Source organism: Sus scrofa, chromosome X (genome assembly GCF_054392235.1).
Source record: "Sus scrofa isolate SSC_HxYL_T2T_F1_AM1 chromosome X, Sscrofa_HxYL_maternal_Yorkshire_Landrace_v2.0, whole genome shotgun sequence".
Classification (NCBI taxonomy): Eukaryota; Metazoa; Chordata; class Mammalia; order Artiodactyla; family Suidae; genus Sus; species Sus scrofa.
In genome coordinates this window covers 2,251,550-2,270,678 of record NC_139401.1, presented here as the reverse complement: position 1 = coordinate 2,270,678, position 19,129 = coordinate 2,251,550, and the positions used below count along the sequence as shown (strand labels likewise).

At 52.6% G+C, this 19,129-nt stretch overlaps 1 protein-coding gene across 2 annotated transcripts in view; it reads right to left on the bottom strand.

Moving 5' to 3' along the window:
• Positions 1-16,315: 16,315 nt before the first annotated feature.
• The window catches only part of LOC146394436 (acetylserotonin O-methyltransferase-like), a 35,540-nt gene continuing 32,726 nt past the window's right edge, over positions 16,316-19,129 (bottom strand). For both annotated transcript variants that reach the window (XM_085008492.1, XM_085008491.1), the window contains one exon: positions 16,316-17,140. In XM_085008492.1, coding sequence (XP_084864618.1) covers positions 16,929-17,140 — 212 coding nt within the window. In that variant the 3' untranslated portion in view covers positions 16,316-16,928. The remainder of the gene's footprint in view (positions 17,141-19,129) is intronic.

Here is a 19,129-nt window from a genome sequence, read left to right as displayed (position 1 = left end):
CCATAAGCTAAGCTGCCTGGGCTCAAATTCAGAGCCAGATGGGGCTGCAGGATTCTGAAGAAGGGACTGGTCTCTCCAGACTCGGAGTCCCACCTGACTCTCACCCTTCCACGAGAGTAGGGGGTGCAAGTCTGCCCCCACCCCCCACCCGGAGGCCCCCTCACCTTGCAGGACCGCCCTGTTAACCTGCAGGCAGAGGGATGGTGTCCGCGAGGTGTAGACAAGCCCCTGCAGTTCACCTGCTCAAGGACTGCAGGTGGGGGCCACAGCTGCCTGGAGCCTGAGGGGGCTGCACGGCTGAAGGCGGTCGGGGTGGACCACCTGTGGAGGCTGAGAAGCTGGCAGCGAGGCCCGCAGGCATTTTCTCTGAGCCCCAGAAACCCTTGGGCAACGGTCGGTTTACAGGGAGAAGCCCGGCTTAGCAGAGGCTGGACGTGCATCTTCAATCCCAGAGGGGAGGGGGCGTCCACAGTGCATCCCTGTGCACACGCACACGCGCAGACACACACACACCCCCACCCCCACACACCCACCCTTCCCCGCGCAGTCCTGCCCAGGCAGCCGGGCTCCGCGCTGGTCTCGCCCAGGGCCACGGTCCGCGGCGGGTGAAATAATAAAGGGCCACCTTCACCCCGTGGAGAGACCTAAACCAGGCCGACTGCACGGCCTCAGGCCAAACGGGCAGCTTGCACAAGCACCAGGACGGAGCTGGACCCTGCACCTTCGCGAGGATGCGCGATCCCCGCTCTGGACACTGCATCTCAGGGACGATGCGGCCTCACCCGGGGCCGCTGCACGGGCGCGGCGGGGCGGCGCCAGGGGCGGTTCCGCTGGGACCACTTTTATGAAAGCTGAAGGTGGCCTGCCAGTGCGGAGCAATCTGACTTTACGAGAGTCCTCGTTTACTAACATAGCATATTGGTAATTACGTAGCTGAGGCTATATATATAATTTATGTATAGTATAAATTCTACCTATAATTTCATGTATTGACATTTTTTTGGCCCAGGTGTAAATTTCTGGGTCAGGGATCCAACCTGTGCCACAGTAGTAACCCACGGCAGTGACAACTCTGGAGCCTTAACCCGCCGAGCCACAGGGGAACTCTCTATTATAATTTTAATTATATGTAAATGATAACATGTCATATGCAAATAAATTAAATATAAAACTATATAGTATATACATTTATAAGCTACATGATATACTATAGAGATATGTTATAATCATATGGAATTATAATTATATATGATTACATAGTCATGATTATACATTATAATTGTGTTTGTGTGGTTATAAATATATTTATATTTTAATTTGTATTCATTACATAATTTATGTCTTTAATTGTATTTATTACACATTATATATAACCTAAAGGTAAGATGTATATATGTTATATGTATATATCATAATTATGTTAATATATTAATATATATCATTTACACATAATTATGTCATATAATACCTTTATGTGTAATTTTATGTACAGAAATCATAATAGAATAAAACATAAATGTATAATAGTATATCATAGAGCAATATGTAACAATCAATGCAGAATAATACTTATAATCTTATGCGATATAATATCTAACCCAGCAGGGGACTCAGGATCATCTATATTGTATAGTATACTACGTAACAGTATATTTTATCTATTTCTGTGCATATAATGTGTATGCTGATTATCCATTACACGGGTTTATGTATATTACATCATTTATAATTAGATTATCATGCACGATAGAAAGTCAGAAAGAGAAGCAAAGGTGTTCTGGAGACGCCGAGGCATCATTTTCTAACCGACTCTCTGGGATTTCACCAAGATACAGACGGAATCCACAGAGGCCCTGGAAGCTGTCTGGGGGGAGAGGCGGGGTGCTGAAGGGTCTCGGTGGGTCCAAAGGTTGGAGGCGACAGACTCAGGGCCGCAGCCTCTGGGTTCCATAGGGCAGCCCTCCACCGGGGGATGCCCCCTCACTCCTACGCAGGCAGCCCCTGTTCCGTGATCCCCCTCACGTCCCCCGACCCCCACACCCCCACCCACGCCCTGATCCCCGTCTCCCCTCCTTCCTCCTACCGACCCCAGGCCTCCCTGGGCCCCAGCCTCCCTTCCCTGCTCCCCCTGGAAGCAGTGCTGCCCAGGACAGCACCCCCCACACACCCTCCTGCCAGCCCTGTCCTGCATCCTGCTTCCCCCCCATCCACTCCCCCCTCCCTCCCAGTCTCTTCCCCAGCTCCATCCCTGGGGCTCTCCAGAGACACAGAACAGAGGAATGTCAGGGTGGAGGAAGACAGATACATAATAGGTGGATATCTGACCGATACAGGGGTAGCGGACATAGAGAGAGATGATAGATAGATAATAGAATAGATAGAACAGATGATACAAGATCAATGGACACATCATGGAAAATACATAAATAACAAATACATTGATAGAGTGATAGATAACAGATGTGATGGGTGGAGGGATAGACAGATAATAGGAAACACACAAAGACAGGTAGATAGAGAGATAGCTATAAATAGATGGTCAAGATAGTTGACACATATGGAGACAGATATAGTCAAGAGACAAGTTGATAGATTTCAGATACAGATGGGTATAAATAGATGATAGGTAAAAAGACTGAAAATCGATATAGATAGATGACAGGATAGAGATGATAGATGATAGATAGGGAGTTAGGGAGTTAGGTAGATGGATAGATAGATAAATAGGTAGATAGGGACAGCTATGAGACAGGCTGGGGCCTGGGACCCTTCGCTGCAGTGCTGCAACCAAGACCCACAGCTCCTAAAGCAACAGATACAAAGAAACTCTAAGGGACTAAAAATAACTGCCTGCATGAATAACAGTGGACAAAGTATAAAAGATCAGATACAAAAAGCCCCCAAACCCAAGACAATTTGTGAGATGCTGAGTCAAAGTAGGGTCTTGTGCCTGATCCCTGCACACAGCTCTGCCAAGGGGGTGGACAGACCACCTGAGGCACCCCTCCAGCCCCACCCACCCTCCCCCCATCTAAGGGACCAGCCCACCTCCTTGGGGAGCAAGCCAGGACACCTGTTGCTTGTTCTCGCTCCCCCTGCTGCAGCCCAAGCCCCATCAAGCCTTGCCTGAATTCCTCCTCTGACCTCATCAATTTCTACTGATTCAAGAGAGGTTACAGAGAAATAATAAATAGATTGTTAGACAACAGATACATAGAGATAGATCAATAAAAATAGTTAGATAAGGTGAGTAGATAATTTATAGATATAAGGGGTGGATGTACACAGATAGATACACAGTAAATAGATAAATAGATTTTAGATAAATGGCAGACGGATAAAATATAGATAGGTGATAAGATAGATAAATGCTAGGTAAATAGATAGGTAGATGATAGATAAATAGGTAGATAAGTAGAAAGGTGGCAATGATAAGTCTCCCCCACCTTTTTCTTCTATTCAGACCCTCACCTGATTAGACAAGACCCACCCCTGGGTGAGGGTATCTACTTTCTTCCATCCACTGATTGAAATGCTCATCTCATCCAGAAACACCTTCCCCAACACACCCAGGAGCACATTTAATCAGGTGTCCAGGCCCCCGTGATCCATACAATTAAGTTGATCCACAGAACAGACCGTCACAGCCAGTGCACAGGAGGAGAGGCAAGCCCAGTGTGGACACTACAGGTCTCTGCACAAAGCCAATCCCAGATGGAGCTTGCAGCCCTGGTGCAAGGGAGCTTCTCCCAGAAGCATCATCCAGCACAGAGACAGCAGAGGGCGCACCCTGGCTCCAGGGCCGGAATTTGCGAGCCTCTGCTGCAGACATCATCCCAGCACAGCAAGGAGCTGAAGACATTTGTCCTTCCTGGAGCTCCCATTGTGGCTCAGCGGGTTAAGAACCCAACTAGGATCCATGAGGACGTAGGCTCGATCCCTGGCCTCGCTCAGTGGGCTCGATCCCTGGCCTCGCTCAGTGGGTTAAGGATCAGCGCGTGGAAGGGAAGCCAGGGGTGATGCAAAGGCAGAAAGTAGAGCCTGCAGGGGTCCCCAAGTCATGGGATCCGGCGTCCCCCGAGCCCCACTGGGATCAAAACCGGCCTCTCCAGCACGCCCGCGCAAGGAGACACTCACGACCTTTGCCTCCCCTTTCATCTGTCCCTTTGTGGTCAGCAAATGTCACAGCCTCTGACTTCAAAAGCGCAGGACCTGCCCTCCGCAGATCCCGGGGGAGCCACCCCCAGGGGACCAGCCATGAGGGGCCAACCGAGAGGACGCCCACGGCATCGCTCTCCGAGTCCCTCCTGGTCGCTCTCCCCGCAGCCCCAGGCAACCACCGGTCCACTCTCAGCCGCTCCGGCACTGTTTGCATTTTCTAGAACTTTCTAGGCAAGGAATGTCTGGACATTGAAAGGCTCCCAGAAACGGAATCCCACAGGGAGTCCTTTGGGTTCTGGCTCCTTTTAACATGTGTCATTATTCTGCACTTTATTCACGTCCTTCTTTTTTTCGGCCATGCCCCCAACACATGGAAGTTCCCGGGCCAGGGATGGAACCTACACCCCCGCAGCGACCAGAGCCACAGCAGTGACAATGCCAGATCCTTCATATGCTCAGCCACCAGGGAACTCATGCTTTATTTATTTTTTCTTCTTTTTAGGGCTACACCTGCAGCATAGGAAGCTCCCAGGCTAGGGGTTGAATCAGAGCTGCGGCCAGCCTACATCACAGCCACAGCAACACCAGATCTGAGCTGCGTCTGCAGCTGACACCACAGCTCACAGCAACGCCGGATCCTTAACTCACTGAGTGAGGCCAGGGATGGACCCCGCATCCTCATGGACACTACGTCGTATTCTTAACCTGCTGAGCCACAACGGGAACTCTGTTTTTCGAACAGGCCATTTCTGTAGTTCAAAGAAACAAATTCCAAGGGTCCCTTCCCCCCGTCAATTCCACACTGTTCATCCCACACATGTTTAAGTGCAAACGATAAAAAAAAATATGTACTAAAAAAAGGGGTAAGAACCCACGTATGTAACTTTATAAAGGAATGCCTTTCTAAGTGCAGCCGCCAAGCAAGCGCAGCAGCGTCGGATGGCTCACTTTGCCATCCAGTTAAAAGTGGGAAATGACAAAAATGAAGTGGCACATGACAAAAGGGGTGGAAACGGGCAAAGCAGGCACACCGGCTCTGGGTACAAAGGCAAAGGCACAGCAGCCTCTGCCCAGAGACTGTGACACACGTTCCCCTTCAAACGCACCCTCCTCACGGAGATAACGCGCCTCGGGGACACAGAGCCCTTGGCCCTGCGCGGAGGGCATGTCACGCTCTGCTGAGTCATTTCTCCTTTCCTGACGGGTTCACGCTGTCCACAGGGACTGGCTTCAAAGTGCTGCTGGAAGCCACTAACTAGTGTTCTTTCCGCGAGACTCCTCTCTTGCAACCGGAGACTGTATGTTCAGGCGGCCCTGGGGACCGGGCTGTCATCGCCAGCCACTCACCTCCTGGCACAACTCGGAAGCACCTGTCAGAGGGTTTTAGAGAACTGAGGGCAGCAGCCTTAGAGGCAGGCAGCCTGGGGTGGGGTGGGTGGGTGTTCTCTTGCCTGAAAAGGCGCCTGGGCAACACGGCGCCTGGGGAAAACACACCTGGCAAAAGCACCTGGGAAAGGCGAGTCCCAGCAGGGGCCAGGCCACCAGGGTCCAGAGCTGTGTTTTCCTCGTGCTGCAGCCCCGTCCACTCGCTGGGGGGGAAGGTCCAGGGAGGCTACACGAGGGTGGCCAGGGCCTAAAGGATGGAGACGGAGCAGGGGGCAGTGACATGGGGACAAGGCAGGTAGCCGCACTCAGGCCTCGTGGGGGAGGGGGCCCTGCGGAAGCAAGGCTGAACCTGGACGCCCAGCGGGGCACCAACCAGCCATGGGGAGTGATGAGGGGCCTCCCCAAACAGGGAGCGTCTTCCAGGTAGAACAGATCTGAGTCCTGTTATTTTTACAAATACTCCCAGTTTCCCAAAGGTCTGGGAATAAGTGGCCTCACGTTCATCAACCACAGATCACCTGGGACCTTTCGGTTCCAAAAGCATGAACTAACTAACAAAACGCGATAAACCCCAAAGGATTGAGGAAATAGGGCAGAGTCGATGATAATTCTTTTTTGGTCCACACCCACATCACGGGGAATTTCCTGGGGCCAGGGATTGACCCCCAGCCATGGCAGTGACCTGAGCCACAGCAGTGACAATGCTGGATCCTTAACCCCACTGAGCCACCAGGGAACTCCCAGAGTTGATTCTTTTTATGAGAAAAAGAATTCACTGAAAGCTGCTAACTCATCCAACAGAACCAAAGTGGAGAGGAACTCGGGAATTCATCTAAAGAAAAAAAAAATCTGTGGGAGCCAGTCATCCCACAAAAAGCCAACCTGGCTAGTGATGGAGGAAATACAGGCTGTTTGTTCTTCTTTGTGTATCATAGGGGCGACACAGACGATGCCACAGCATGGTCCCCTTGACTTGATGGGCACCGCCTTCCTAGGCGCAAGCTTGTCCGCATACATGGATCTCTCTTTTCTTTTTCCTTTTCACCGCTGCACCTGCAGCATATGGAAGTTCCCAAGCTAGGGGTCAAATAGGAGCTACAGGTGACACCACAGCCACAGCAGCGCAAGATCTGAGCTGCGTCTGTGACCTACGCCACAGCTCACAACAACGCTGGATCCTTCACCCACAGACCGAGGCCAGGGCTGGAACCCGCATCCTCACGGACACTCTGTCAGATTCTTCACCCGCTGAGTCCAGCGGGTGAATCTCAAAAGGCCCTGGAACCATCAGACTGGAGCAGGAAATTGGGAGGTTAGAGTGACGCCTCTACCCCATATGGATGAAACCAGTTTCACTGTTGCTGGTTTTCCGGGACCAGCACAGCCTGTGGGACGTGTCCCCTGCCTGTGGGACAAAAGGTCTAACCTCTGCATCATTCCCAGGGACCACACTCGAGATTCCCACATCCTCCCTCCAGGGGCCAGCCTGGGATCTGCTTTGTAACCTGTTTACTGAATGAATCCATGACTGAGGGTCATTTTGAGAGAAGAAAGTCAGAAATAACCTAAACGTCCCACCCAAAGAGAAATAATTCAAGCTCTTAAGGCAGCCAATAAAAATCACAAGGTTGGGAGTTCCCTGGAGGCTCCATGGGTTAAGGATCTAGTGTTGTCACTGCAGTGGCTCAGGTTCCTGCTCCCGCGTGGGTTCAATCCCTAGCCTAGGAATTTCCACATGCCGCAGATGCGGCCAAAAAAAAAAATTTTTTTTTTCACAAGGTTAAGGAAATTTTCAGAATGTGGGTGAAAGTTGCTAACAAAATAATAAATAAACATGATCATTCTACTTTTTAGAAATTTGGTGTCCAAGGAGTTGCTGTTGCGGCTCAGTGAGTTAAGAACCCGACACAGTGTCTGTGAGGATGCAGGTTTGACCCCTGGCTTTGCTTGGTGGGTAAAGGATTCGGTGTTGCTGCAAGCTGTGGCATAGGTCACAGATGTGGCTCAGATCGCACATGGCTGTGGCTGCGGTGAAGGCCTGCAGCTGCAGCTCCAATTCGACCCCTATCCTGGGAACTTCCACATGCTGCAGCTGTGGCTCGAAAGAGAAAAAAAATGTTTGGTGCCCAGCAAAGAAATACACCAACTATAACTGGTGGTTATTACCAAGAAGGGCATTTTTTTTCTGCGTTATCATTTTCCTAAGTCTTACTGATAATTCTCAATTTTTGTTTTAAATTATAAAGAAAATAAAAACCATGCCCTTCTGAAGTGGGCGTGTAGATTTTTGCATCAAGAAGCTGAAATTCATCCAATGCCTATGCTATAGCCTTGACCCCCCCCACCCCCACCCATGTCCTGGCTCCATGAGCTGCAGCGGGCCAGGCAGAGGGCAGCTGGGGTGGGCCACTGGGCGCCTGCTCCCACATTCTTGGCTCTGCCATCTGCCCCGTCTGAGGCTCTTTTTTCTTCCCTCCCCACTTCCAAATTCTCTCCACCCTCTCGACCAGGACCTCAGCCACACCAGACAATTTCCCTGCTGGAAATGTGTCTTGTCCCCACTAAGGCCACGTGCTCCAGGGCTTTCCCTTCTCACCCACCTCACCCGGAAGCAGTGGGGGGCTCAGCTTCCTGCCAGGAAATCAGCTGGGCGGACCTGATTTTCTGAGCTTGACAGTGGGGCAGTGGGGGGGGAGCTTCATGTTCACACATCATTTATGCTCTCTCTAGGGGGCCACTGATGTCTACTCCTTCCTGGAAAACCATGTTTTAAACACAGCGTTTCTACTAGTGCTTTCCACGTGAAGGCCAAAATGTCCCCCAGGGTTAAATGGTTCACTCCTCACGAGCCAGGCCTCTGATGCTGTATGAACCCCATGGAAACCGGATGCTGGACCAGCCCTGTGGAAACCAGATGCTGGACCAACTCCATGGCAACCGGATGCTGGACTAACACCATGGAAACCAGATGCTGGACCAGCCCTGTGGAAACCAGATGCTGTATCAATTCCATGGAAACCAGATGCTGGACCAACTCCATGGCAACCGGATGCTGGACCAACACCATGGAAACCAGATGCTGGACCAACCCCCATGGAAACCAGATGCTGGACCAGCCCTGTGGAAACCAGATGCTGGACCAACTCCATGGCAACCGGATGCTGGACCAACACCATGGAAACCAGATGCTGGACCAACCCCCATGGAAACCAGATGCTGGACCAACTCCATGGCAACCGGATGCTGGACTAACACCATGGAAACCGGATGCTGGACCAGCCCTGTGGAAACCAGATGCTGTATCAATTCCATGGAAACCGGATGCTAGACCAACACCATGGAAACCAGATGCTGTATCAGCCCCATGGAAACCAGATGCTGGACCAGCCCCATGGAAACCATATGCTGGACCAACACCATGGAAACCAGAAGCTGGACCAGCCCTGTGGAAACCAGATGCTGTATCAATTCCATGGAAACCGGATGCTAGACCAACACCATGGAAACCAGATGCTGGACCAGCCCTGGGGCAACCAGATGCTCTATCAGCCCCATGCAAACCAGATACTGGACTCACCAGGAGGCTGAATCCCTCTTTCCACATCCTTTTATCTCCTTCCCATACATATTCGACATCCTGCTTGGGGGCCCAGAGACTTTAAATTAAAAAATGGCATTCTCCATCTTGCCCCAGGACCCTATGATGCCCCCTACAAAGTGTCCGTGATCCCCTTGTAGCTAAGCTCAAACGCGGCCCCAGAGCCCTGGCTGCCTTGATTTGGAAAAACAAAGAATGGTGACATTGCTCCTGATCGACTCTTCCACAGAGAAGTCGGGTGGCTTCTGGCAGTCACAGGACACCCCAGACCCCACCACCAACACCCCCATGCTTATCAAAGCTCGGCTCGGATGCCCACATCAGCAGGTGAATTGAGGCTTCATGCCTTGGTTTCCCGATCTGTAACACCAAGGTAAGGACGCCTGCTGGGGGGGTGGGGGGGGGCGGTGTGTGAAAATAATTCATATCGTGGAGAGCTTGGGGTCCGTAGATGCAAACTAGGACATTGAGAGTGGAGAAGCCATGAGGTCCTGCTGTCCAGCACAGGGAACTCTGTCCAGTCTCTTGGGATAGACCAGGATGGAAAATAGCATAAGAAAAAGAATGCCTCTGTGTGTGTGTGTGCGTGTGCGTGTCTGGGTCACAATGCTGTCCAGGAGAAATGGCCACAGCTCTGTACAGTAACCATAATACAACTAAAATTACATTTAAAAGAAGAAAAAAACGAGCATCACACAGTATGGACAGCACGTAGGAGGGTGCCCCGCCCAGAGAGACTGCCAGCCTGACCGAGACTGATGTGCCTGTCGGCCCTTTGTCAAACGCTAGTATTATTAGTATTACGAGGAATTCTATAATTCTGAGGAGAAAAGTGCTGCCTGACATGATACATCTCAATCTGTGCTTAGACGCACAGGTTGGCTACACTTATTGACAGAGCCCAGACACAGCCTTCAGATGGTACAGAGAGAGACCTCCAGGTGGGATGAAAGACACAGAGAGCGTCCCACCGTCACGGACACACAAGGGTGTAGGCTCTCAGGCATGGTCATAAATACGGACACGGAGGTAGAAGCAGACAGGCGCACCTCCCTCGACTCGAAACAGATACTGTGTAATCCAAGAAAGAACACATCTGCTCATACGCTGGTCCAGTCGCCACACGAGACAGTGGGAAGATGATTAGAAATCGTAAGTCAAACATGAATAGCCGGGGAGCCAATTACCACCCGGAAATCCTGCCAAGCGAGAGCCCCCCAGGCGCCTCTACCAGGCATCTTTCTTCCCTAACAGCATCCGCTTGACATTCAATTCCACCTGCAAGGGCACCAGGAGGCCCCAGGATTTACAGCCCATAATGAAGGCTGGAGGGGCTGCCTCTGCCCAATTCCCTCCTGAGAGCAAGGGACCCCTGGCCGTCTGGCAGTGCCTCTCTCTGGGTTTTGGACTCTGCCCCCTTGTGTATGATGCCAAGATGCTTTACGTGGCACCATCACCATCGCTGGAAGAGCCCTTGGGGCTCCTCCCATTGGGGGCCCCCAGAGGCCACCTGTTCTGTGTACAGGGACGACCACCTTCCAGCCCCACCGCCCACGCTGTGGAATCGCGACACATCCCCGAGTCGATCCCGCTGGGCAGGACGTACCCCAGACATCACATGCAGGGGTGGGAAATCTAAGCATCATAGCACAAGGGGCTGGCGGGGGGACAGGAGGGGTCCTGGGAACCAGCAGCCATGCCCCGTTACAGATGACAGATGGGCAACATCATCAGTACAATGAAGCAAGGAGCTGACCCCATCTCCCTGCCTCACTGGCCCTCCACGTCCTGCTTCCATGGCCCAGTTCTCAACGGCAGCTAACAGATTCTTTGGAAATTGTCACGCACAAAAATCTAAGATTAAGGTAATGAAAAGACAAGGGCTGCGAACCCTGGGACGCGTCATCCTGACAAATGCGGGCGGTGACATCTCAGCATAGACATTTTAAAGGGGCCAGGAGGCTGCCAACACGGTAGGTCTCATCAAGGCAACATTGTTTCCAAAAACTTGTCTAATACTTAAAAGGGAATATTACACAGCCATAAATAAGAAGGCAGTCATGTCATGCGCAGCAACATGGATGGACCTAGAGACGATTACACTAAGTGAAGTAAGTCAGAAAGAGAAAGACTAAAACCACATGCCATCTCTTCCATGTGGAATGTAAAATATGGCACGAACGGGGAGTTCCCATTGCGGCTGAGCAGGTGAAGAACCTGACATCGTATCCAGGAGAATCAGGGTTCAGTCCCTGGCCTGGCTCAGGGGATTAAGGATCTGGCGATGCTGCCAGTGGCTCAGGTAGGGCATTGCTGTGGTTGTGGCGCAGGCTGGCAGCTGCAGCGCCCATTTGACCCCTGGCTCTGGGAACTTCCATATGCCACACGTGTGGCCGTTATAAATATGGGGGGGGGGGGTGGCCCAAATGAGCCAGTCTACAGAACAGACACAGACTCACAGACACGGAGAACAGACTTGTGGTTGTCAAGAGGGAGGGGGACAGGGGAGGGGTGGACGGGGAGTTCGGGGTTCGTAGATGCAAACTCGTACATAGAGGAGGGATCAGCAACAAAGTCCTTCTGTCCGGTACAGGGACCTCTATTCCACATCCTGTGATCAACCATCACGGAAAAGAAGCTGGAAAAGAGTGGATGCGGGTGTATATATGTGTCACTAGATCGCTCTGCTGTACAGCTGAAGCTAACACAGCATGGTCAATCAACTATAGTCCAATGAAGTTAAACAAACACACAACAAGACAAAACGACCCTGTTTGCTCCAGGATGAATTCCCAGAGACGACAGGTCAACCAGCAGGTGGAAGGCTGATGGGGCGGGAGCTCCCCCTGCTGTCCATCCTGACAAGTGCTCACTCACACCTGAAGCCGGCTTCTTAAAAAGGACACAGGTGTCATCCCCCCCCCACCGCCCCACCCCTGACCTTCTGATCCCACCTGTGCAGGTTCCTCTCACTTGGTGGGGGGACCCCTGCCTTCAGTTCTCTCAGTGGCTGAGCTGTTCAGGGTGGCTCCACATCGCCCAGCATAGTGACAACCCCCCCAGCCACCTGTCTGTGCCCCCTTCCCCACTGCTAGGACTCCCCACTCCCACCCCAGCCACCTGTCTGTGCGCACTCCCCACTGCTAGGACCCCTCCCCGCTCCCAGCCCCCTCTCCTTGGAGCACAGAGCCAGCCCCCTTGCGGGACAATGGCGCCCACGCATTCACCTCCCCTGTGCCTGGTGCAGACAGAGGAGGGTGGCCGGGCCGGGCTCAGGTGTGCATCTCCCAGGGCCCTCTGCAGGTGCGCCCACCTGGAGCTGGCCACACCGTCAGGGACTCCTCCGGGGCTGGCTCACTCCCCCTCTGCTGCTTCTCCAAATGCACAGAAGAGGAACCCTAACTTCCACGCATGGTGCGGAACTTTCTGTCCTCTGTTCTCTGTCCCCTGGTGACACTGACTCCCCCATGTCCTCCAAAGCCAGCAGCCTTCCGTCTCCTGCCTGGGCCATCGCGTCCGCCTCGAGGGGACTGTGCCCAAGGTCCTTTACAGGGGGATTTGTTTCAATGACGGAAAAAGACACACAGCATCAAATGGACCCGCTTTTAAGTGGTGTTGATTGTATTCACGTTGCTGTACGACCACCCCCACCATCGCCGCCAGAATGTCCTCATCTTCCCGCCTTGAAACACTGGCTCCCGTCCCCCTCGCCCAGCCCCTGGCCCCCCATCTACTTTATGCCTCTGTGGACCTGACTCCTGGGGACCCACTGTAAGTGGAATCCTATAGGGCTTGTCCTTCTGTGACTGGCTTATGTCACCCAGCATCAGGACCTCAAGGTCCATCCGTGTTGCAGCCTGTGTCAGGACGTTCCCCCTTCCTCAGAAAACTAAATACGGAGCTTCCGTAGGACCCAGCCATCCCACTCCTGAGCCTCTATGCAGACAAAACCGTAATTCAACAAGACCCACGCACCCTATGTTCACAGCAGCACTATTCCCAATAGTCAAGACATGGAAACAACCTAAACGTCCATCGACAGATGAATGGATTCAGAAGATGTGGTCCATATGCACAATGGAATACCACTCAGTCATGAAAAAAAAATCCCATTTGCAGCAACATGGATGCAACTAGAGAGTCTCACACGAAGTGAAGTCAGTCAAAGACAAAGACAATACGATATCACTTCTACGTGGAATCTAAAATACGGAACAAGCAGAAACAGACTCACACAGAGAACAGACTTGTGGTTGCTGGGGGGTGGGGGAGGGAGTGGGCTGGACGGAGAGTTTCGGCTTCGTAGATGCAAACTATGCCATGGAGAATGGATTAGCCATGAGATCCTCCTGTGCAGCAGAGGGAACTCTGTCCAGTCTCCTGGGATAGAAACAGCTTGGTTGTTTCCACGTTTCGGCTGCTGGAATAACTCTGCTGTGAATATGCATGGGCATGCGTCTGGGTGAAAAGATGTTTTCATTTCTCACCCTGCAACTTATATGAAGCAAATGTTTGTAAGCATCTTTCATTTTTTTATTTTTAGGGCCGCAACCGCAGCATATGCAGGTTCCCAGGCTAGGGGTTGAATCAGATCGGCAGCTTCAGGTCTACACCACAACCACGGCAACACCAGATCTGAGCCACATCTGCAACCTACACCACAGCTCACAGCAATGCCAGATTCTTAACCCTCTGAGCAAGACCAGGGATGGAAACTGCATCCTCACAGACACTATGTCGGGGTCTTTTTTTTTTTTTCAGGGCCGCACCCACGCAGCCTATGCCACAGCCACGCCATATCCAAAGATCCAAGCTGCGTTGGGACCTACACCACAGTCACAGCACTGCTGGACCCTTAGCCCACTGAGAGGGCCAGGGATTGAACCCGCGTCCTCATGGATTCTGGGTGGGTCCATTAACCACTGAGTCACAACAAGAACTCCTGTGAGCATCTTTCAAGACAGATGTTCCCACATGTGGAGGGTGTTGGCCTTGGTGCAGCGCTGGGGAGCCTGAATTTGGAGGGAGGAGCAAGGAATGGCAGGGCATAATTGTGCCGGCTCCCAACTCTGCTGCACAACCGGATCAGTGAACCCCAGGTCTCTGGAGGGAGCCTGAGCAGTAGAACTGGTGTGACAAGCACACCGCCCATCCCTCATCCTGGGTCTGCAGCCTCTGCATCCCGGCGTCAGAGACGCCACCCCAGATGGCATGTGGGAAACTTCCACCACCACAGTGACCATATCATCAGGTATCCAACCCAGACGGGGGTCCTCAAAAGCCAGCTCCGGTCCAGAGGGCTCACCCACTCCAGACTCAGGCATCAAGCCCCTTGGGTGGCGAGAACGGAGGCTGAGTTCCCACAGGATGTGCCAGAGAGTGCGGAGAAAGGAGACGCTGACTGGGGGAGCGGCACCCCCACCCCAGAGCCCCCACCTCACAGAGACTCCTCGGCAGATGTTCTGCCTCAACCTGGTTTTGTGAGTCAGCGTTCTGGAGAGTTCCAGGCACGCCTCTGCCCCAGACACTGGAAGAAGGGGGATGTTTGGAGAAAATGTCACACTTCAGAGACCCTCCCAGGTCCTAGAGAAAGAATCCAAGCTGCGAAACTGGGCTGAGGTTTCTTTAAAAAGATCTGTGTATGTCTGGAAAAGACGGAGAAAGGACCGACCCTCTGCCGTTGCCGTTCCCGCTGTGGCTCAGTGGGCTAAGAACCAGCCCACTGAACCTGTGTCTCTCTGAGGACACAGGTTCGATCCCTAGCCTTGCTCTGTGGGTTAAGGATCCAGCATTGCCGTGAGCTGTGGTGTAGGCCGCAGATGCAGGTGGGATCCTGCATTGCTGTGGCTGTGGTGTAGACTGGCAGCTGGAGCTCCGATTTGACCCCTAGCCTGGGGACTTCCACATGCTGCAGGTCTGCCCCCCCCAAAAAGGGGAGTTCCCATCGTGGCGCAGTGGTTAATTAATCCGACTAGGAACCATGAGGTTGCGGGTTCCATCCCTGGCCTCGCTCAGTGGGTTAAGGATCTGGCGTTGCCGTGAGCTGTGGTGTAGGTCACAGATGTGGCTCGGATCCCGTGTTGCTGTGGCTCTGGCGTAGGCCAGCGGCTACAGCTCCAATTAGACTCCTAGCCTGGGAACCTCCAAATGCCATGGGTGCAACCCTAGAAAATACAAAAAAAAAAAAAAATTAAAGGAAAAGAAAAAAATTGAAGTAAAATTTCTCAAAAAAGGACGGGCATGGGGATTCTCCACCCTTATTTACAACCTGGGTAACAGCGGCTCTCACTCTTTATGTGTATCCGCTCTTTATGGGGGGAAATGATGTAAAAGTGCTTGTTTTCACGGACCCTGGCAGGTTCAAGGTCAGGGGCACGAAGCCAGTGGTCTTCTAGTTTAGGACCAGTCTTGACTTTGCAGCTAGTGTCTATAAGCTGCCCCACAGCGCCACCTGCTGGCTGCCAGGCAGCCAGGCCCTGCCCCACATGGTCCAGCGTCGCCGTGGCAACAGGAGGACGTCTCCCTCCAAGGTTCACCGATTGCCCTGAGATGCATTAGGGGAGAAGCCAGAGCAGGCAACTCCTGGAGCCCTGGAGGGTCCCCCCTATTGAGTCTTCCTGGCCCCTCCGCAGGCCATGGAGATGGACCAACCCTGGGAGCACACAGTCTCTGACCAGCAGCTGGCTTCTCTGTCATCTTCTTTTTAGGGCCGCACCCGCGGCACATGGAAGTTCCCAGGCTAGGGGTGGAATTGGAGGTGCAGCCGCCAGCCCACACCACCGTCATGGCAACACAGGATCCGAGCCACATCTGCCACACCTACACCACAGCTCACAGCCACACCAGATCCTTAAGCCACTGAGCAAGGCCAGGCATCAAACCTGCGTCCTCATGGACACTGTGTCAGGCTCTTAACCTGCTGAGCCACCATGGGAACTCTGGTGAACTAGATTTCTCATTTCCTGGATCAGGCCATGCGGAGGTGACTCAGGGCTATAGTGTTGCAAATCTCGGGACATTACCTTTTCTGCCGCAGCTAGACTCAGGGCGGAACATTGTTCATCAGGGGCTCAGGAGGTACCCCTGGGATGGAGCCTCTCCAGAGATGATCACAGGGGTTCTAATTTGGGGGGAGTGAGTATATATATATACATACACATACAAACATAATAACCATTATTAAAAGATTGCAATTTAATCTAGAATAGGCAACTTCACAGAGTCGGGAAGTAGACAGTGGGGCCAGGGGCTGAGGGAGGGGATGGGGGAGTGGGTGCTGAATGGAGACAGAGTTTCAGTTTGGGAAGGTGAGAAAGTTCTGGAGACGGAGGATAGGGGGTGGCTGCTAAACACTACGAATGTCCTCAAGGCTACTGGACTGGACACTTAAAAATGGCGCAGGAGTTCCCAGGGCCACTCCAATCCAGGAGGACCTCCTCTCAGACCTTCCCGTGGCTTCTCCTCTGTGACTGTGTCTCCTCTTGTGTCTCTTAGGACGACACTGTCCTTGGAGGGAGGGCCCCCCTCATCCAGGGGGACCTCCTCTCAGACCCCTCACTTCATCACATGCAAGGAATGAAATGAAATAAAATAGATCGGACTGGAATGACACACAATCAAATGAAAATAACTGCAAAAACTAAAACAAGACACCCCTCACGGTGACAGGCAGTCGGCATCTGGGAGCAGAAGCTCAGCATCGCTCTCCGGGCACAAAACCAGGAAATGTGCCAGACACGGCCTCTGGAGGGCAGTCCGTGAGGGGTCTCAGATGACGCCGGGGTCACTTCCTGGCCAGGATGGCGTCGTAGGTGCCCCCGGTTCTGCGGCACTGGATGTCGTGGAAGCCGGCGGGGGCCAGGAGCGCGCGGTACTGGGCGGGGGTCCGCTCGCGGCCCTCGGTCTGCACGAGCATGTTGAGCGAGTAGAGCTGTGTGGTCAGGGGGCCCCGCCCATCGGCATCCAGGAGGCTCTCAATGACGAGGATGCCGCCGCCTGGAACGGGGAGGCAGGTGCGTGAGTGAGGACGGCCAGGATCAAGCACCTGCTGCCCCTCCTTCTAGGCCCCCGTCCCCGCTGGCTCGTCCACGCCCTGGGCATCTTCCATCCTCTCTGGCAGGATGGCCCCTGACCTGGGCACACCCCCCTGGTGTCCCTGCTCCCTTCCAGCTCTAATGGGCAAGGCAGGCCCTAAGTCTCTGGGCAGGTCCACAGGAGAAGACACAGGGGCGTGTGTGTGCAAACAGCGCCCACCCCTCCTGGCCATGTGGGGTCTGACCACATGAGGGGTGTGGCTGCCACAGCCGTCCTCATGCCAATGACCACTGGCTCTCAAGCACAGGGTGACACCTGTCCACTTTACCTTGACCTTAGGAAGGACTGTTTGAGCCAAACTCACTCAAGGCTCCACAAATCCCCCAGGTGTGGGCTGAGAACTGCGGTCTGACGGTCATTTCCAGATTTCAAGCTGCATATAAAATACTTCATTCTTCCCACAAGCTGGAATGTTCTGAGCAGCCCGGGGGCACCCAGGGAGCTTGGGGGTGTCGACCGGCCAGCCTCCTGGTGGCTACAATCTCTCTGCCAGACCACCTGCCCTGCTCGGGTATTTCTGACGCCGATGGAGTTTGACATTGCCACGTCCTTGTACAGGTGTAAATACAGGTAATAATGGGCTATCGAAAGAGCAAAGATGCAGAACAACGGGCAGTAACCAGAGGCATTCTCTAAACTGCCTTGAGCATGGGCTGCACACGTGGCAGATGCTGGATCAAAACTCTCAGAACGGGAAAAGGGAACCCTCCAGCACTGTTGGTGGGAATGTCAAATGGTGCAGCCACCACGGAGAAGGATATGGAGGTTCCTCAGAAAACTACCTACCATAAAATCCAGCAGTCCCACTCCTGGGCATCTCTCTTGACCAAACTCTCATTCAAAAATATACATGAGCCCCTATGTTCACAGCAGCACTATTCACAACAGCCAAGACATGGAAACAACCTAAGCGTCCATGAATAGAGGATGGATTAAGAAGAAGTGCATATACACAATGGAATATTACTCAGCCATAAAAAAGAATGAAACCACGCCATGGGCAGCAACATGGATGGACTTAGAGATTCTCATGCTAAGGGAGGTAAGTCAGACAGAGAAAGACACATACCACAGAAGATCACTTGTATGTGGAAACTAAAATATGGCACAAATGAAGTTATTTACAAAACAGAAACAGACTCACAGACTTTGAAAACAAACGTGTGGTTACCAAAGGGGAAAGGTCGGTGGGAGGAGGAATAAATTAGGAGTTTGGGATTAACAGATACACACTAGTATATATAAACAGATAAACAGCAGGGACCTGCTGTACAGCACAGGAAACTTTACCCCGTACTGTGTAATAACCTATATGGGAAAAGCAGCTGAAAAAGATGGATGGATGGATATGGGTCAATGACTGACTTTGCTGGTCTCCTAAAACGAACAGAATCCGGGTATGTCAATTCCACCCCAGTGAAGATTTTTAAAAACTCTCATAGGAGGACAAGACGTCCCCAACCCTTCCAAAGCCAGCGTGAAAGACGGAAAACACAACCGCACTGAGAAAGCCTTCAGCTCTCCAATTCGGGACGGGTAAGAACCACCGACACCCAGAAAGCATCATGTGGATGACAGACCTGGGAGAGCACGCCACGGCTCTCCTTCCCAGCTCTTACCTCGCCACTGAGAAACAAATCCACAAACAGATTTAACCCATTTCCACTCAAAGCACAAAGGCCAGCCTCCCGATCAAATCACAATGATGATGATTCCATTTTATTTTGGCTTTTCCAGGCGGCACGTGTGGCATATGGAGGTTCCCAGGCTAGGAACTGAATCAGCGTTGCAGCTGGGACCTACGCCACAGCCACAGCAGTGCCCGATCCCAGCCGCGTCTGCGACCTGAAACACAGCTCACGGCAACGCCAGCTCCTTAACCCACGGAGT